The 18,493-nt window shown below is 50.2% G+C and overlaps 10 protein-coding genes across 10 annotated transcripts; 5 read left to right on the forward strand and 5 right to left on the reverse strand.

Annotated features, from left to right (window-relative positions):
* ASPGLDRAFT_49713 (uncharacterized protein) lies at nucleotides 1-1,145 on the reverse strand. Its single transcript, XM_022547163.1, has 4 exons — nucleotides 764-1,145; nucleotides 366-681; nucleotides 256-317; nucleotides 1-202 (listed from the first exon to the last, which is right to left on the reverse strand). Exons 1-2 carry the CDS (start codon nucleotides 774-776, stop codon nucleotides 458-460), a joined length of 237 nt encoding a protein of 78 aa, XP_022398450.1. The 5' UTR covers nucleotides 777-1,145; the 3' UTR covers nucleotides 1-202; nucleotides 256-317; nucleotides 366-457.
* Nucleotides 1,146-1,442: 297 nt separating this feature from the next.
* On the forward strand, nucleotides 1,443-2,282 carry ASPGLDRAFT_37582 (uncharacterized protein; the record flags this gene model as incomplete). Its single annotated transcript, XM_022544844.1, has 2 exons — nucleotides 1,443-1,746; nucleotides 1,846-2,282. The coding sequence occupies 2 exons, from the start codon at nucleotides 1,443-1,445 to the stop codon at nucleotides 2,280-2,282; spliced, it is 741 nt and encodes a 246-aa protein (XP_022398451.1).
* Nucleotides 2,283-2,373: 91 nt separating this feature from the next.
* ASPGLDRAFT_587411 (uncharacterized protein) lies at nucleotides 2,374-3,561 on the reverse strand. The gene is made up of 4 exons (XM_022548338.1): nucleotides 3,249-3,561; nucleotides 2,917-3,158; nucleotides 2,670-2,871; nucleotides 2,374-2,610 (listed from the first exon to the last, which is right to left on the reverse strand). Exons 2-4 carry the CDS (start codon nucleotides 3,122-3,124, stop codon nucleotides 2,466-2,468), a joined length of 555 nt encoding a protein of 184 aa, XP_022398452.1. The 5' UTR covers nucleotides 3,125-3,158; nucleotides 3,249-3,561; the 3' UTR covers nucleotides 2,374-2,465.
* ASPGLDRAFT_587531 (uncharacterized protein) lies at nucleotides 3,166-3,789 on the reverse strand. Its single transcript, XM_022548342.1, has 2 exons — nucleotides 3,249-3,789; nucleotides 3,166-3,193 (listed from the first exon to the last, which is right to left on the reverse strand). The coding sequence occupies exon 1, from the start codon at nucleotides 3,669-3,671 to the stop codon at nucleotides 3,303-3,305; it is 369 nt and encodes a 122-aa protein (XP_022398453.1). The 5' UTR covers nucleotides 3,672-3,789; the 3' UTR covers nucleotides 3,166-3,193; nucleotides 3,249-3,302.
* Nucleotides 3,790-3,908: 119 nt separating this feature from the next.
* ASPGLDRAFT_68226 (uncharacterized protein) lies at nucleotides 3,909-8,518 on the reverse strand (the record flags this gene model as incomplete). Its single annotated transcript, XM_022549236.1, has 4 exons — nucleotides 3,909-5,672; nucleotides 5,724-7,350; nucleotides 7,480-8,135; nucleotides 8,192-8,518. The coding sequence occupies 4 exons, from the start codon at nucleotides 8,516-8,518 to the stop codon at nucleotides 3,909-3,911; spliced, it is 4,374 nt and encodes a 1,457-aa protein (XP_022398454.1).
* A 314-nt stretch (nucleotides 8,519-8,832) lies between these two features.
* Nucleotides 8,833-10,399, forward strand: ASPGLDRAFT_131339 (uncharacterized protein; the record flags this gene model as incomplete). Its single annotated transcript, XM_022541032.1, has 2 exons — nucleotides 8,833-9,186; nucleotides 9,239-10,399. 2 exons carry the CDS (start codon nucleotides 8,833-8,835, stop codon nucleotides 10,397-10,399), a joined length of 1,515 nt encoding a protein of 504 aa, XP_022398455.1.
* Nucleotides 10,400-10,787: 388 nt separating this feature from the next.
* Nucleotides 10,788-12,133, forward strand: ASPGLDRAFT_27667 (uncharacterized protein; the record flags this gene model as incomplete). The annotated part of the gene is made up of 4 exons (XM_022543681.1): nucleotides 10,788-10,842; nucleotides 10,916-11,312; nucleotides 11,387-11,446; nucleotides 11,635-12,133. 4 exons carry the CDS (start codon nucleotides 10,788-10,790, stop codon nucleotides 12,131-12,133), a joined length of 1,011 nt encoding a protein of 336 aa, XP_022398456.1.
* Nucleotides 12,134-12,437: 304 nt separating this feature from the next.
* On the forward strand, nucleotides 12,438-13,943 carry ASPGLDRAFT_131647 (uncharacterized protein; the record flags this gene model as incomplete). Its single annotated transcript, XM_022541063.1, has 3 exons — nucleotides 12,438-12,619; nucleotides 12,672-12,905; nucleotides 12,971-13,943. The coding sequence occupies 3 exons, from the start codon at nucleotides 12,438-12,440 to the stop codon at nucleotides 13,941-13,943; spliced, it is 1,389 nt and encodes a 462-aa protein (XP_022398457.1).
* Nucleotides 13,944-14,278: 335 nt separating this feature from the next.
* On the reverse strand, nucleotides 14,279-16,237 carry ASPGLDRAFT_131430 (putative MFS sugar transporter; the record flags this gene model as incomplete). Its single annotated transcript, XM_022541043.1, has 8 exons — nucleotides 14,279-14,493; nucleotides 14,542-14,640; nucleotides 14,691-14,791; nucleotides 14,839-15,037; nucleotides 15,087-15,174; nucleotides 15,224-15,773; nucleotides 15,829-16,103; nucleotides 16,166-16,237. The coding sequence occupies 8 exons, from the start codon at nucleotides 16,235-16,237 to the stop codon at nucleotides 14,279-14,281; spliced, it is 1,599 nt and encodes a 532-aa protein (XP_022398458.1).
* A 358-nt stretch (nucleotides 16,238-16,595) lies between these two features.
* Nucleotides 16,596-18,411, forward strand: ASPGLDRAFT_175897 (uncharacterized protein). Its single transcript, XM_022542860.1, has 4 exons — nucleotides 16,596-17,227; nucleotides 17,307-17,785; nucleotides 17,933-18,002; nucleotides 18,058-18,411. Exons 1-4 carry the CDS (start codon nucleotides 16,936-16,938, stop codon nucleotides 18,189-18,191), a joined length of 975 nt encoding a protein of 324 aa, XP_022398459.1. The 5' UTR covers nucleotides 16,596-16,935; the 3' UTR covers nucleotides 18,192-18,411.
* Nucleotides 18,412-18,493: the final 82 nt, after the last annotated feature.

Raw genomic sequence — 18,493 nt, forward strand, 5'->3', positions numbered from 1 at the left:
CGACGAGAATATCGAATCTGGAGAGAAAAGAAGAAAGGGAATCTATCTACAGGAAGAAAGGGGTTTTATCTGAATGGTGTCGCCGCGCTAGTGCTCTCTCTGTTTGCTTGCCCAGATAAGGGCGTTTGTCGATTGATATCGACAAAGCGGCGTTGAGGTGTTGAGCCATCACATTTAAGATATATAATGAAAACTCAAGAACCTGTGCAAGACTTAGCGCTCCTGGATTACACTATCTCAAATTAAAATACTTACCATCGTCTCTGAATCTTCATTGAGAAGCTGATCCATCCAGTCACAGATCCAATCTTCGTGGTCTGATAAAGTCAGTTTACATTCTATGCATGACCTAGAGGACAACTTGCATTCCTGGTCAAGCTGCCATATCAGTGAAATCTTCTGTCTTCCTCCAGTATCCTTGGTTGACCGCTGGAAGCCTGGAACTCTAGAAGTTCCTTCACGTATGGTAGCTGCGAGCCTGCGCAGCAATGCCCTCACCTGTAGCCATTATTGTAACCCCAGCATAAGGGTTTGCATTAATGGAACAACCATAGGGACCGTCAACCAGGATGCGAATCTCATCGTAGCCAGATGTTGACAATGCCTTTGTAAATCCAGAATCAACCTTTGCGAGAACAGACATGATGATGGCCTTACCATCAGGGCAATTCTCCCACAAGACTACACAGAAAGGATGAGACTCAGCAAAGGACCAGAACCAAATTGCAGGGGCTCAAATATAGATATACTGCCCCGCACAGACCTTCCAAGAACATGGTGGTTAAAATGTGAGTTCCACTGCTTCCTGGTATTTTGTAAGCTCTGCAACCACTTAGAGTGGCACAGCGAAGCCGCAAAATCCGCGCCAAACCGCGCCGAATGCAACTCTAATCACTCCCCTGTTTGCAACTGTGGCCCAAAGCGTGCTGGCTCCAATGTTTTGCAGTAACTGCGGCTCTGGTTCCTGCATCGACAAATATCTCCGCCAGGCGTACCTTTTTTCGGACCTCTTCGGAAATCGGGCATTTCTGCGCGGTTCATTGTCCATGGTGGTGGTGGTGCGTCTGTCGTGGGGACTATGGTTGCGAGAGGGCTGGATCAGATAAAATCTTCTGAAGCGTTATGACTGTTGCAATGTGCTGGCAATGTGCTGGCAATGTGCTCCTAGTAGCGTCTCGCAAAGACGGTAAAAAATAAGCAAACATACCGATTACCAAGCTCCACCGAATCCTTTGCAGAGCTGGATACATAACTAGTTTGGTGGAAACATATATGGATACCAGACGGAAAACCCCATAGATTATATTAAAAATGCGGGTAATCGCGGGCGGCTCAAGGTCTCACTCGATGATCAATTAACATAAATAGCAACAAGAGCCACCTCTTCTAGTCAGTTTCTTCCAAAACCAAGATTCCAAGTTACACACCCCCGTCTCTTCGCCATGTCAACCACATGGATGCTCCCCCGGGGGCTGTTCTTTCGCTCCCTTCGCCAATCTCACTACACCAATCCTGCCAGCTCGGAATTTCTCGCGTCATCATCCTTCAAGTTCGTCAATCCACGCCATCATGTTTTCGCCACGGATAACGTCGCGCAGAAGTTTCCAGCAGCGGCAATTGCTGGGTTGAGCGATGAGAAAGTCTTGGCCTTGTTCACCAGTGGGTTTTTCTCGGGGTTTATCTTTGGCTTCGAAAGGTGGATACTGAGGATCGGAGGGTATAATCTGTTGCCTGCACGTTATACAGGTGAGCCATGCCAATGCGAAATCTCAATCGTCCCAATCGTAGATCACAACGGCTAATTATATAAAAAAAAAAATTTGTTTTTTTTTTTTATGCAACTAGGCTTCCAGCCAGATCCACAAGCAGTAACAATCTGGAATCGTTCCAAAGTCCCCAACACTCACCTCCTCCCCGTCGGCACCTGCCTATTCGGCTCCTTTAGAATGCTGGATAAGCACATCGGAGAACCATCAGACCACAGTTCGAGCCACGTTGACTATGGCTTCGGCTCGGATGAATTCATCTTTGCAGGATGTCACCGCTTTCAAATCACAAGGCTGCCTCCTTCTAACATGGACTCGGAGTCTGAGTCTGGTAACAAAGGAAAGCAGCCAGAGCCGCAGGTTCAGATCCAACTACAGCACTTCCGGTGTAATCCACAGAGAAATTTTCCTTCGGTGGCCGAGTATATTGAGAGGTTCCACTACGTTTATGCGAAGGCGCTATTTGCGAATGGGGTCCAATCACTCTTGGAACGAGAGCAGTTCAACAGGCCATGAACAGTCTTATAAGTCTGTTGCCACTCAGTGTTGAGAATGAACAGGTGCGGATCGTTATTAGATCTCTTGGATAGACAGGATGGTATTCAAAAAAATGTATCAAGTAGGCATACCCTCTTCCATCACCAGACCCCTTGACACCGCGAAACGCCATATCAATGGCCTGATAGTGGCTGGTGTAGTTCACGGTGACGGTGCTGCTTTCATACTTGGCGACACGAAGGACTCTGGAGATGTCCTGTGTGAAGATGGATGCGAAGAGTAGTAATAAGCAATTGGTGCATTGTCGCTCGCCTGCAGGACCTTCAGCTCGTCGACTATTAAGGAACTGGAAGGGGTGAGAGTTAGTATCAAGTCGCCTTGCTATTTCATGACCCAAAAGCTTACACCAACGTCGATTTCCCGCATCTCGGCGCCCCAACAATCCATAATAATCTCTCAGGGTATGCATTATTAAGCCACGTTTGGAAGGCTGGAGTGCTCAGAATCCACTTTCCTGTCCCGGGGGTGCGTCGAGATTGAACCTCGTGGTGTCGACCCTGGCCTCGCTCGGATGATAGCCAATCTAGTATCTCTCTATCTAGGCTATCTGCCAACGGTTAGACAGCGCAATCATGAAAGTCATGAAACATACCAGTAAGTTGACGTTCGATGCTCCCCACACTTTCTTGAATCTCCGATAAGCGTTGTGATGGATCCGCCAAATATTCCACATTTCCCAGCACCAATTCCATCCGGTCTGCTGTGCTCCGATAATCTTCTGCGGATACCTTGAGTGCTGCAATGCCTTTAGTGATATCGTGGGGCTTGCTACAGGTATCGCGTTGAAGTTTGAGAACCATCGTGACGTCCTCTGGAGTACGCGACAAAATGGCACTGTTCCGTTCAATTAGCCAGCATTTCGTGCAGCTCTTGTGAATATATTAAAAACTGATCTTGCTGTCAAGGAGTCCAATGAATACGCACCATCCTTCCACGGTCAATGCAAACTGGAAAAGCTGCGTATATCACACCAACCGCTCAATGATGCCCTCTACTTGCTTCTTGTATATAGGCCACTTTATTCTCTTGATCCAGTGAGAAGCCCTGTGCCTCTCTTTTGGGGGGGATATCTAGCATCTTTGCCAGTATGCGCAGACAGTCCTCGCACGAAGCGACTGTCCGCGAAAGAACAGACTCGGTGATCTCGAAAGCATTCGCAGCGTCTATTTTCAAAAAGTCTTGCAATTTCTCACACACCTCGAACAATCCGTATATCTCGTTACAGTATTGAGTGACATCTTTTGGCGCGTCTCTAGCATCGGAGAAATACTCGTGCAGTGAGGGGCCAATCTGAAGCGCAAGGCTGGCGAGACCGGCGACACTGGCGGCAAGAAACAAAGGGTCCATTAACTAAAGCACGGATAGAAATACTCGAATGCGAATGAATCTCGTGGAGAAACACAGGATTAGGGTAAATAACCTCGGGAATGGGCAGGGACAATCGTGCGGTCGAGCTTGGGAAACCCCGCTCGGAGTGATTATCTTCGGGTGAACCATGTAGTTATATATGCACACTCCGCATGAGAACGGACGAAGAACAAGGACGAATTAAGCCAAGGAGTCAGTTACAAACAGCAGCATTGCCTACGCTAGAATTAGTCCCTTCAGAGCGTCTCGCTCTGCATCTTGTTCCACCATCCCCCGAAATATTCCTTTTTCAGCACGAATTAATTCCTTCGGCATTCCCGATTCAACAACCCGGCCCGCATCCATCACGATAATCCGATCAAAATCCGCGATTGTACTGAGCCGGTGAGCAACAGCAAGAAGTGTCGTTCCGTTCTGATGAACCACGGTACGCAGCGCTCGCTGGATAAACTCAGCTGTGGTACGATCGACGGCTGATGTTGCCTCATCCAGGATAAGAATTTTAGGCTGCGTGATAATTGCTCGGGCTAAGCAGAGCAGCTGCCTTTGGCCTTGGGAAAGATTTTCACCACCCTGGGAGACGGGATTCTCTAATATCGATGTTGAGTTCTCGGGGAGCAGATGGTTCGTATCCTCTTCGACAGCATCAGCCTCGACGCTCGAAACCGTTTCAGTTGATGGCCTGCATGCATTCTCTGTTGAAGCGGCATGGAAGCCAGGTGTTACCTGGTTCCAACAGCATGACTGCAGTGCCGCGAGGAGTTCCTGATCATCATGCTCGTGGAACGGATCCAAATTCGATCGAATTGTACCCTGGAAAAGAATTGGCTGTTGGGGAATAAGAGCCAAGCGCCGACGTAACTGGTCGATTTTGAGCGTTGAGATATCAATGCCGTCCACTACAATCTCACCCTCCGATGCCTCCAAGAACCGAAACAACGCTGAGATAAAGGAGGATTTACCAGCCCCGGTACGCCCGACTATGCCAACTCTCTCACTTCTTTGTACCTCAAAGCTAACTCCACGTAGCACAGGAGGCAGATGCGGCGCGTGACGGACAACCAAATCACGAATAACGAGAGCACCTTCTGTGGGCCACGCGGGCGGCGAGTCTGAGCCATTGTAGTTTTCAGTATCCACGGTGCTGTATGAATGGACTCTTCCAACGCTGTCCATGCCCTGTTCCAGGTTGGCGTAACGTCGGATGCTCAAGGCCATGGAGAGGGACACGTCGATGGTAAAGCTGATGGCAAACCCAGCCGTGGAAGCGTCAATTCCAGGCAGCGATACGATGAATGCAGCGGACAAGAAGGAGAAAATAGCACCGAGGAAGTTGATTCGGAAGCCCAGCCAGCGATTTAGCAACCACAGATGCCAAAACGCTCTTGCGTGATTATTCACCTTGGCTTGAAATTGGCGGATAAAGAGACCGGTTTGTGCATAGGCCCTAATAGTCGATATTCCGTTAATGCCTGTGTCGATATGCTCTAGGATGGGGCCTTTGGTTGCGTTTTCGAGATGCTTCACTTTCCGTGACGCGATGAGGTACTCGCCCGACAACCAGATGTACACCCCCAGAAGACAAGCAGCTACGATGATCATTATCGGGTTCACTATAGACCCCGCCAGAATAGCAATCATGACATTCATGGAAAATCCCAATGTCGCTTGCAGGTCGTCCCCGACTCTTGTGTCCAGCATAGCGAAGTCACTGGAAAACCGACTGAGGATCGCCCCAAAGGGGATAGAATCATGCCATTGAAGAGGGGCTCTCGGTAGCACAAACAAGAGATGCTGAAACAGCTTCTGGGAGGCACGCAAGGCTGCAGAAAACGAAAAATATGTGCGACATATACCGAACAAACAAGTCAGTGTTGAGATACCGATATAGATGCCGAGATAGTACAGCAGATGCGGTTCGCCATTTTGCTCGTCAGTATGCGATTGATACCTGTCCGTCCATACATGAATCCACCAGGACTATCATCGTCAGCAACAAACGGTAAAACTGTAAGTGTGAAGGAGCCATACCCTTGCCAGCATTAAGCCTCCGTATCCAAGGAACGCGACGCCCAGTAATATCCAGTGGTAGATCTTACCGCCCTCCCTGATGAAGATCCGACCTGCAGTATGAATGCCGATCCGGAGGTCCTGAGACTTTTCATTCTCATCATATGCTGTAACTTGTGCCGTGTTCTGTACGTGGTTTGCATGCGGTTGTGAATCTGCATTCTCGGGAACAGACAATTGGTCTCTAAGCGCAGAGGATACAGGGACTGCATGCTTCAAAACACCATGGTCGAGTACGACGATGTAGCTGGCATACGGCAGGCAAAGATCGAGATGATGCGTCACCAGAATACACGTCCGTCCGCGCGCCAGCGGACCAGTAAGTGCGTGCTGACACATGTGCTGGCGGGTGTGAACATCCACGGCGCTGAAGATGTCGTCCATGAGCAACGTCCGAGCGCGTGAGTACAGGGCACGCGCGAGTGAAATGCGCCATTGCTGGCCACCGCTGAGAGTTGCGCCTTGCCCACCGATTTCTGTCAGATCACCGCCAGGGAGCATGTTGAGATCCTGTTGTAATGCACAAGCAAAGATCACATTTATGTATCGTTCCTCCTCTAGCGGGAGGCCGAACAGAATGTTATCTCTAATGGTACCCATCTGTATCCAGGGGGACTGAGACACGAACGCAATTGCTAACGAGGTCACCCACGGCTCCGAAGGGGAGGGTGAGCATATATCGTCAAAGCAGGCCGCTACCGGTGCTAATACAGTCCCATAGAGCACTTCACTTTCTCCTAAGATAGCAGCGAGCAGAAGGCTTTTCCCGGCACCCGTTGGGCCTGTCACAATGCTTAACGCATCTCGGGGAAACTGTAAATTGAGGCCTTTCAAGGCACTCCCACCGCTAGCGTCGCGGCATCCAGGCCATGCAACCGTCGCGTCCTTAAATTCAATTGTATCGGAGGAAACCACATAACTTTCTCGCTCAGACTGTGTGAGGTAGAAGTGAATTCGCCTGATACTGACAGAAGCACTCAATAGTGTTGAAATGACGTCCGGAAGGATGGTCATGGAGACTTCCGCAGCATTTAGAACTGCAATGGCCGTGAATGCCGTGGCAGCAGACAGTGTACCGTAAACTATCACATAGACCGAAAAGCAAGTCGCAGACAGCATAGTTGGACAGATGAAATAAATCGAAATAAGCGCAATCTGCCAGAAACAAACCGCCCACTGCCCTCGCATTTCTCGGTCCCGGGCCTGGTTAATCGCCTCTTCCCATTTTCCTTCTAGGGCCGAGAACTTGACTTGGCGGATCCCTTGAAACACCTCAGTCACCATTCGGAGCTTACGATCCCGATGCTCCATCACAAATCCTTGCTTATTGGTATACTTGCGCACCGTGTGTACGTTGCCGACAGTCAACAGAAGCAAGACCACGAACCCGGCCAGCAAGCTCCTCCACCCTAGCAGCCGGACCAGGAAGCCTGACGCAATTGCAAGCCTCAGCGGTGACTCGTATAGTAGGAAAAAGAAGCTGAAAAAGTCAGCAACATTCTTCACATCGACACTGACGATGTTGGTCGGGCTCTGTGGTCTGTTCGCATCGTCCATTTTTTCCTTCTCTGCCGTCTTCTCTCCAGTCCTCGATTGCCCGGTCGTTCGATCCAGTCGAACAGCTTTGTCGAGTATAGCCAATGTCAGTTGCTGCTGAATACGGATAACAAGCTTATTATACGAAATCCAATACTTGACTGGCTCCAACATGGCCGACGCCAGAATGGACACCCCAAGTCCTGCAACGGGCACCCAGAGATCAATTCCTTTCCCGTCTTGTTGCTGACCTTCCAGCTTTTGAAGGATATCCAGTAATGCAAGTTGTGGCAGGAAGCTCAATACTGATAGTACGACCGCCAAAGCGCCTTGAATTATCAGAGGTACGCTATTGCATCGAAACAAAAATCTCCATAGATCCTTGGATGTGAAAGCCGTGCCTTTCGGTATGGTTCCTTTGAGTGAGTTATAAATTGTGTTCGCACGTGTATTGCTATCGAGCTCTGGGAGGTCTTTGATCGAGAGATCCGAAGATCGTTTGCTCTCTTTCAACAATGTTCCGACCCAAGAAAAGGTAATCCAGCCTAGCAGACTGGTTGTGTACTGTTGATCGACAACGAGGCCATTGTGAAAAACATCCGGTCGCCGGGGAATCAAAAGGCAGAGGCATCCGACCAAGAAACAGGAGACAGTCTCTACTGTGCCCAGCGTTATTTGCCATAAGTTGAGGGAATTGGCGAGATATTGCACATAGCCCTCGGTGCAAAGCAGAGACAAAATGGTGAAACAACTCAGTCCGGTCCTCCATCCAACAGAGAAGTGGACCGCATAGGAAGATTGGACAAACAATGTAGTACACTGAAACAAGACGAGCGTCTGCGTGATTATCGTCAGCATCTGGAAAGCTTTCGGAATACCATAATGTCTCTTACCCATGCCGCCAGTCTTAACCAGACACCGACAGACGCCAAACGGGACCCAAAAATTGTAAGAATTGCCTCGGCTAAAGAGGCCAGTTCTCCTACAGTGACACAGGTGGTTATAGCAAGACGTAGGACTGGTTTTGAAGCTGTTGGCATAGACAGCTCTATTGCTTTGCCGTCCGCATCGTGGTACGAGTGATCCAGTGGCCTATAGGCAATGGATGCCCGCTGACATGCCCAGACTACAATATGTCTGAGCGCAAATATACTTAGCAAGAAAACAACGGCAAGGCCTGCAAGACAAACGGCCACAGAGATAGTTGGCAGATGATCCATTAGTCGTTGAAGCCCCTCATAGAGCGATCAATTCAGCTTATGGTCTCCGTGAGCACGCATCAGAATAGAACTTGATGCTGGTTCAATCCTCATTAGCTGGGTATCAGTTCCACAGGATCTGCGCTACTATGGCAATGCATGTGATATATAAAATTGCACCACAACCGTAACTAATGTAACTAGCCTGGATACGGTGTACATCCAGCAAAATTACGACAACACTTTTAAATTTCGAGTGTTGCGCTCATTATCGTATGCTTATGTGTTCTGTCACTCTTTTTTCTCCCAAAATACTGTCTAACGCTTTGTATACAATGGGTACCACCACGTCGCACCGACTTCAACAAGTTTACGTCCCACGCAACGGCAAGAGCTACGAATCAATCGCATCTTTCGACGTGGAGAATGCTATATTTGCGCGAGACCACAAGACTGCTAGGTCCAGTCTTGAGCGCCTGTGTAGAGCCGAAAAATGGGGCAAAAACTCTCATGCTGCCTACTGTCCATTGCCAATTCTCGTCACCCGCCAGCATGAAAAACAGCTTTCTGATCTCCATGAAGCGTTGGTCTTGGCCATCGTTGATATTGTCCAGCGTTGGTGGCAGGATCCTATCGCGCGTTTCCCCGAGCGCATGCCATTGGAGCCAAAGGAAGAAGACCTCCTGCGAGTGTGTTAGCACCATCTACAATCTACATATCCTACTCTAACTCCCCCCCTAGTGGATAGACAGTCAGGATTCTGGAATCCTTGCTCCTTTCCGGGATCGCCTAGGCTCATGGCGACCGGACTTCCTTCTTGAACAGGAGAGCAGCGAAGGAACCTCCACCACCGTGGATGGCGTCCGAGTCAGCGAAATCAACGCACGATTTTCATTTAACGGTTTTATGTTTGCTGCACACGGATCCCAGACGTTACGAGATATCGGTGTTGCTAATGAGAATAACGGCCTGGTGTGCGCCACCGATCCGGACAAGGTCCTAGGAGGACTATTGCGCCTTTTCCGGCATGATCATCCTCTGTATCTTCTCAAAGACGAAGAGCCCGGTATGGATATTCACATGCTTGTCGAATACCTCCAGCAGAATCTGGGAATCACCCCTCGTTTTATTACGCCCACAGATCTACGGCTATTACCCGATGCAGAGCGCGAGGGAGAGTATAAATTGTGCTGCGTAGTAAAGGCCATCGATAATTCGGCTTCGCAAACCTCAGCGCTGACCAACAGTATCGGAGAGCGTCTGCAGGAGATACATCAGGTAGGCTTGGAGCTTCATCAGCGGGAGCTGCTGGCACTGGAGCCAGAGATGCTACGCCAGCTCAGCCTTCGATGTTTCAACGATATGCGGACCATCTTGCTGGTCCATGATAAACGGATGCTTGGTATTGTTAAGCAGGAACTCGGGCCTTTGACTGAGCGAGGGGTATTGACTCCAGCCCAAGCGGAAACTCTGGATAAGGGAATTGCGGACACAATCCTCCCGGGATCAACGGAACTAGGTCGGTTGCTCCGATCGTCCAGAGAATGCCCTGGCCTCAAAGCCAAATACGTCCTGAAACCAATACGAAGCGGCAAGGGAAATGGAATTGTCTTTGGCGAAGATCTCACCTCGGCCGCGTGGGTGTCTGAGTTGGAGAACTTGCGATGTCCGGAACCGGAACCCAGGAAACGCCTCTACGTCGTTCAGCGGAAAATCAAGCAGTTGCTGTATGATGTCGTGTTGAGAGAATCAGGAGAGAAAGTGAAGTACCCGCTCATTGGGACATACCACTCAGCTGCCGGTGAGTATCTAGGTCTAGGCGTGTGGCGTAGTAGCGCAGACCGAATCTGCGCCATCAGCCATGGGGGTGCATGGATGTCTACTGTCATCAAAGATGAATGAATAGTCTTCTTCGGTTTCAATACATTTGGTGAGGCTTCGTTGTTTTTTTTATTTTTATCTATTTCACTTTCATTTCCTTGTATATCGCATCTTGCATCATGCATAATAGTGCATCACTGAAATGCCGGATTGAATACGTAGCGCGAGACCACCCTCTGTAGCGTCACGGCCGAATGCACATTCCTTTCTCCATTGCAGCAGCTGAGCACAAATTCCACCATAGAGGAGCGAGGAGCTGAGGCCAGCGTTCGCCGCTAGTTTCACGCCTCGGTTTTGTACCTGTATTTAGTGGTCGCCTCCTGCCATGGCAGAAGCTTTGCAATCTGAGGCCCTCGCATTTACATTATTCTTCTGAATCTTTTGTGCAAGCAGGGCTTTGCTATTCACAATGCATCACATTGTCCGCAATACCAAGGCAATTAATCCAACCGACTCTCTTCTCCGTTAGTCTACTGTCTATGCGTAAACACGAACTGTTGTGGTGGAATGGAAAGAAACGCTGACCTTCTTTCTCAGGAGTATCCAACCTGGTGCCACATCTAGCAGCACGCGATCTCAGCTACCCTCACCATCCGAGACGTGTCCGAGATGTGTCCAATCATCTTCGAGAACACGGCATCCTCAAGGTCAGTCTTGCTTTCCCGGACGATACGAGCCGATATCTGCAAGATCTGGTCCACAGCCTTCACCGAAACCATGGCTACATCTTACCTATTGCGCGCAGTGCAGCGCGTGGTTGGTTCTGGGATGTCCGACCAAACGATACAATTGTCCAAAGCCACAATCACCAGGCCCGGTCCGAGACTATGCAGGACTTTCCGTGGCATACGGACTGCAGCTATGAGGAGTCTCCTCCCGGCTACTTCGCGCTACAGATCCCTACAGATCCTCCAACACGATTGCCAGGGTGGCGGTACACTTTCAGTCATGAGAATTGACTGACTGCTCCGTCTTTCTTCGCCATCTATAACCGCCGCGCTTCTCTAGTTTGGCATGCCGTGTAGCTTTCACGATTGCCTTGGGATTCGATGCTCCGGACCCTGCCTGGTATGTCAGCATATTGCTCTTGTCCATGTATTAGATGCTGTACCAATATGAAAACTGACCCCCTTCACGCTGAGCTCAAAATCCAAGGCTCCGAGAAGCAACTGGTTGGTCGCATCCAATGGAACCCCGAACTTAGTGCTGAACTTGCAGACCGCCGTGTCATCTTGCGCGTAAATTCGGAACAACAGTTGCATATCTGGGGCATTCCGCTTTGATCTTGTCAAGTTCATCGATATTATCAAAAGTCGCAAAGGACACGCCATATTTGCGGGCGACCCGGATGGCCGACTCCGGCTTGCACGTATGAGCAAAGATGATCCTGGGCGGGTCGATTCCCAGGCTCAGAACAAGCTCGATATCCGCCAGGGAAGCGCAATCGAATCCCAGCCCAAGGTCTGCCGGATGTCGGAGGAGACGACGGTCTTAATTGCATTTCACAGCCATTCCGCAACACTCTCAGCACTTGATCCGTACCACCTCAACTCGGAGAGTGGCGACTGCGCGTTGCCGCGTCACTTCACTTATGTCAGCCACGAAGAAAGGCCTGTCTTGCTCAGCGCCATTTTCGGACTCTTCCAGCTCACGAATTCGGCGGATGATGAGCTCCTCAACTGTACTGCCCGGAAAGAGTTTGCTGTTGGCCATCTTTGTTACTGTCTCGTAGTATCCTGGGCTTCCGGTCGATAAGAATCATTACGAAATATACTTGTAGATTCGGATTGGCGGTCAACCTTCAATACTTCGTGCCTCCTGGGGGTATGCACCTATATGAGTATATACCGAGTTGAACAGCTGATTCTGGCTTGTACCTATCGATGATGTACATATTCCAGCTTGACCGATCAGATGTGATGCAACTGCCTGTGCACGTTCCACTTTGTGTTTTGTACGATGTCGCTGAAATGGGTATTAAAAGGGTACCTGGTTACATACAGATATTTTTGTATTCATTTACTGTGAACAGTCCTTTCCAAAACGTGTCTCTCCCGCAATGCACCCCGAATCCTACCGCTTAGCTGAGGTCCTGGCAGTGGCCAACATTCACCCTTTCTATAATCCGGGAGTCCAGTATCCTCCTGAACCTGACGCAATTCAGCATGCTCGGCAGTCCGCCACAAAGACTGCGGCAGAGGTCAATCTTCATACTCGGCCTATAGTCACGAAGAAGGATCTGTACGTTTACCATTCACCAGTTGTCTATCTTCCACTGACGTGTTATCTCTAGTTACAGGGTCATTGAGCGTCTGACCCATGATACAAGTCCAGACAATGTTTACCGACTCCGTTCCTACATCAGCATCACCGGTGGCGGTTCCGGTGGGTTACCGTTGATGTTCGCCACGGATGTAAAAGAAAACCGCAGACACAGATCAGTTTTCGGCGAGTTCATGGTGGCCTGTGGACTTGTTGGCCCGGGCGATTGGGTTCTTACGACCCATGTGTCAGGTTACTTGTACCGGTACGGTAGCCCACTGAATTTGTTGACCCTAATTGACCTTGAACAAGCTAACCAACAGGGCCTAGATCTCTCGACCTCATGAGTGAGCTTTTTGAGAATGCCGGGGCAACTGTTCTAAGCTGTGGCAATTACATGACCCCAGTCGAGGTTGTCCAGTATCTGGCCCACTACCATGTCAACGTTTTGACTGGAGATGGCAGCCAGATCATCCAAGTGGTCCACTATATATCAATGCTGCCGGTAGAGCAAAGGCAGCGAGTCAAGCTAACCAAGATAATTTACACATCCGAGCCCCTCACTCAGGCTCAAAGAGAGCACATCGTCGCGACTCTCGGACCGATTAAGATCTGCTCTATCCTCGGAAGCGCAGAGTCCGGTCCGTATGCCATCGGAAGTCCGGATCTCACTGGGCGACAGGATTGTACCTCAACAATGGACTTTGTCTTTGACACTCGGACGATGCTTATAGAGATTCTTCCCCCGTCGATCATGGACGAAGCTCCATTGTCGACCGCAAGTCCTGTGCCGAATGGAGAGCCCGGTATTATTGTCCAGACCTCCCTACAACGACTGCGCAATCCGGTTGTCCGCTATAACACGGGCGACATTGGCTCTCTGCATGCCCTGCCCGAGAGTGCCCGTGATGTTATCGCTCAGGAGGATTGGGAGCATCTTCGCGTTCTGCGCCTGCACGGCCGTGATCGCCGGTTCAGCTTCAAATGGTTTGCCGCTTACTTTGAGTTCGAAAACATTGCGACCATGATGCAAGCCAAGGGAACTGGCATTTTGCAATGGCAAGTCATACTCGGCACCCTGGAGTCATCCCCGCAGACAACACTCGAAGTCCGCATACTTCGCGCAATTGATAGGGGGGGGGGTATACAGTCCAAAGAGGCTCTTGTTAAGAGAATCGAATGGTTCTTCTACCTTCTACCGGAGAATGAACATCTTTTCCAGATTACCTTTGTGGACGACATTGGGGGGTTCGAGAAGAGCGGGACTGGGAACAAGGTTATGAAATTTGTGGATAGGACGTAGTAGCGTCTTGAGCCTGTCACCCTGTAGTTTCTTCTCGCTGCACCGGCTAGAGGTATTTAGTGGAACCAAGAGTCATTTATATTTAGTCATATTTTGGCAATAATTATAGATATCGGAACGAGATTACACAATTATATAATAGACATCATCCCCAGATGATCAACGCCAGACTCGAAAGCAATAATGAGCGGCAACTGACCAGCAATTCACGGATAGGGTACAACCAGTGGAAACTCGACAGGTTCTCATTACATTATGACCAGTCCCGAGGACATTACGGGTCCGGCGTAATTGATTCTGGCTAATAAGCCTAGAGACACCGCTCGGATGTCTCTTTATCCAACCTTTGGCGCTTCCGTCTCGGTCTTCGCTGCACCTTCATCGCTTTCTCCGGAGGCTGAAGTCGGAGGTTGTTGGGTGACCTGTCGACCAACCTCGGCCCTCTCGGCGTCAGTCGCATCGGTAATGTGGACAGCAACCTCTTCTCCAAAGTTCTTGGCGATTTCTTCGAGGGTCAGGCGGGCGGTTTCGGGGAAAAAGAAATAGATGACTGTGAGTGTTAGCGGCTAGTCATGTGGTGGTAAGGAGGAGAACATACCCGGAATGAAGAAGGCGGACCAGCAAATAATCACGAGGTAGTACTTCCAACCGACGTTGTTGAAGCCCATAGGCGCAGTCTGGAGCAGAATCAGAGTAGCTGGTGCTGTTAGTCAAGGCATAACATGGAACGGCGGCGGCTGTACTTACAAGCAAACTGTCCGAACAGTGAGAAGCCCATTCCGATAGGTCGGATTTCAGTCGGGAAGATCTCGGAGACGTAGAGGTACATGGTCGTATCACAGAAGGTCCTGGACAAGTCAGTACGTGTATCGGTCGTTGGCTCGGCTGTTCTTACCCTTGGAATGCCAAATACAAGAACATGAAGAAGATACCAAATCCGTTTCCAACCCGGTTGGTTGTACCAGCGTATTCAGCCGTCATGGCAGCCAGGCACGACGTAGTGACGATGATACCGACAAAGCCAGTAATGTACATGCCCCGTCGGGAGTTGACCTTGTCGTGGAGCCAGGCTCCGAGAGGGTTGTAAATGACACCTGCATCTGTCAGTTGCATCCTCGACCAGTGTGCACAGGATCATCTTACCAGCAGTGGTCAACCAAACTGCGCTCAGCAGCAAGGGCATTGATCCTGTCATGCCGAGGTTGGTGTACAGAAGAACAGCGTAGTTGTTCTATTCCAGTTAGTGACTGAGCCATCGAATAAACTGCCACAGAACTTACGATAATCAAAGGTCCACCAAATTCCGCTCCCCATTGAGTCAGGAAACCAATAACCATGCGCTTACGGTAAGAAGGCTTCTTGAAGACTGCGATCCAAGGGCTACTACCCCACTGTGAAAGCCTCTCAGCCTCGAGGCGAATTTGCTCCTTAGTCTGAAAGAACTCCTCCTTGGCCACCTCGTTGTTCGGGTCGTCCGGTGAGGCTCGAAGTTGCGTCAGGACATGCTCTGCCTCGTCCATTTTTCCCTTCGAAATGAGCCAACGCGGCGATCGAGGGAGCCAAGGAGAACCGAGGAGCAGGACCAAAGCCGGCAGACACTGAACGGCGAGCGGGAATCGCCAACCAAAGGCAGGAATGGTGGTTTCGGCATAGTAGCAGGCGAATCCAATCCATCCAGCCAACATGTAACCGAAGACCAGGAAGATGGCGTGGTGACCGACGAGCCATCCGCGACGGAAGGCACTCGCCATTTCGGACAGGTACATAGGACAGACGGTGACGAGAATTCCGATACCAAGACCGCAAATGAATCGACCGGCTTGGAACATCCTGTTTCACTTGTCAGACTGTCTTTGATAGTGCATCACACCGGCAGGCGACATACTGGAGTGAGTTGGCACCGGCCTGCAATGCGCCACCGAAGAGAGAAAAGAAAGCACCGAACTGAATGTTGGCTTTGCGACCAAAGAAGTCGCAAGACCACATCATGAACAGCGATCCCACGGCTCCTCCAGCACTAAACACACCGTTGGCTGTCGACACGACCGGCGTAGTTATAGACGCATATCCGGGTTCTCCTTCGGCGGGCAGATTGAAGTAGGTATACCATCCTGGCTGACCGATGGTACTACTGATGATCGAAGTACAGTAACCGTAGGTCTAGTAGAGATTCGGATTAGCAATGTGGACAGGATTGAGAAACAATTGGAGAAAGAGCTCACCAACGACCCGATGGCCACAAAGATAGTGACCAGTCGGTTGTAGGAACTTGTCTGCGACCCGAATCTTCCCATAATGGACTGACTGGCTTAACACAATACTAGAAACATGAGAATTCAAGAAGATCTGGCGAGTCAGCGGCAAGGCCAGAGAAATATGTGGGATTGCTTGGCTTACTTGGCTGATGATTTTTGCATATTTAATATGTGAGATAGGAGAGCAATCCTCCAAATCACACACGTACCACAAAACCCCGGCAGCCATGCTGTAGAATGCACGCCCGGTGGGCCAGCAATGTCAGGCTAGAGGATCCACCGGCTGGTCATCAATTAGAAGCGAGACGGACAATGGGGATTGTCTCTGAATGGCTCGGCCGTGGTGATTGTCGACGTTGTCCAACGGGAGGTCTTCCGAAAGGACAGCGCCATTGAGACGGACCACTTTACGATTCAGTCGGCGCATGAATGGCGTCGGCACATTGAAAGCTCTTCAGGAAACACGGAAAAAAGAAAGTTTGATGGACAGGTGGCCCATGCTTCGTGGCTGCGGGACTGAGGGTCCGCTCAGAATTGGGATAGTCGACCATTCCGAGACTAGTTATTCGGACCGGGCTATCCATTTTTAGTTGACAGCAATGACAGCGGAAGTGACAGCATAAGAAGTCGCCCTTTGACAGAGATACATCGTCCGCTCCCAAGGTGCATAACTGATTTTCAGAGTACATCTGGTCTCGTTTGCCTGCTACACAAATTTGCGGATCGTTATTATCGCCATGGCCAGTCAATCTCCGTTCGACCTTCCTTTCGACCAGTTGCCAAATCCCAAGCAGGTCTGGGTCGGCAAACCGGGTAGCTATGAGGAAGGTCTGGGGAGACTAGCTATCCTGACTCCAGAGGTGGTGGCTAAGGCGGCCGCCACTGAAATCAAAACTGGCCGACGAGTCACCACGAACTGGGAGATGACGAAGCTAGATTATCCCAACTTGAATCGTCAGCCATGCCACCATCAGATTGTGCCCCTACTAGGCGGCGTGGCTTTTGACGATATTTTCACTATGAATCCCCGTAAGTGATCTATTGTTCTTGGATTGAGCATTAAACTTTGTCTACTACTGTTCCGGAAGTTAATATGATGTCAAATCAGAGCAAAGTAGTCAATGGGATGGCCTCCGGCACTTCTCCCAGACCGTCCCGGGACAAACGGAACGGCTTTTTTACGGTGGTACAACTGCAGCCGAAATTAATGACCGCACCAACGATCGGATTGGTTTGCAGCACTGGGCGCGAGAAGGTATTGCCGGCCGCGGAGTGCTGATCGACTACGCGACGTGGGCAGCGAAAAAAGGGATCACCTATAGCACCTTCTCCACTCACCAGGTGAAACTGTCCGATATCCTGGAAATAGCTCGGGAATGTAACATCACGTTCCAAAGAGGGGATGTCCTTTTTGTTCGCGTCGGAGTTACCAAGGAGTGGGAGACGATCATGACCGACGAGCAGAAGAAAGCCTACTCAGACAACAAGGCCCCGGAACACGCCGGTGTCGAGGCGACCACGGACGTCCTGCGCTGGTTGTGGGACACTGGATTTTCAGCCATAGGAGGAGACGCCATCAGCTGGGAGGTAAGCCAGTAAACACTAAGAAACCCTGTTTTTCTTCCTTCCCCCCGAGATCGAATGCGTTCCTGATGGAGACCCAAAAAGAGGGCAACTACAACCACACTAAATCCTGCATAATGTATGGGATGACTGACCGCAGAAAATCAACAGGTGTATCCGCCGCAAAACCCAGACGTCTTCTTGCACGAATACGTCCTGGCGGGATGGGGCATGCCCATTGGTAAGTGAAACTGTAATGGAAGCACAAATGCACCGCCGCTCATTGCCCACTTTAGGCGAACTATTCGATCTCGAAGCGTTAGCCCGACTTTGCGAGGAGCAGCAACGATGGTCGTTCTTCGTCTCGTCAGTACCGTTGAACATGCCGGGTGGAGTGTCATCGCCGCCGAACGTGATGGCCATTTTCTAGACCTGCGGATGCAGGTTCCGCAACAGTAGTTGCAGTTAGCTTTTCCAGTAACTACAGAGTAGGATCACAGACAATCAAAGCTTTTCTTCGAGTAGCGTGCAGAAAGACGCTGCCCGAAGGAGCCACTTGCATCACTTCCCTGTCAAGCGCTGCATTAGTCCGTGGGCAATAACAGATTTTGATTATTACAAGTAGAATGATGATGTGCACTCGCCCGCTCGGTATTCATTCGGGCCTCCAATCGGTATCCAATCAGTATCCAATCTAGCTGCGGCCGTTGCTTTGGTCTCGGGGCTTTGGCC

Source organism: Aspergillus glaucus (genome assembly GCF_001890805.1).
Source record: "Aspergillus glaucus CBS 516.65 unplaced genomic scaffold ASPGLscaffold_17, whole genome shotgun sequence".
Taxonomy (NCBI): domain Eukaryota; kingdom Fungi; phylum Ascomycota; class Eurotiomycetes; order Eurotiales; family Aspergillaceae; genus Aspergillus; species Aspergillus glaucus.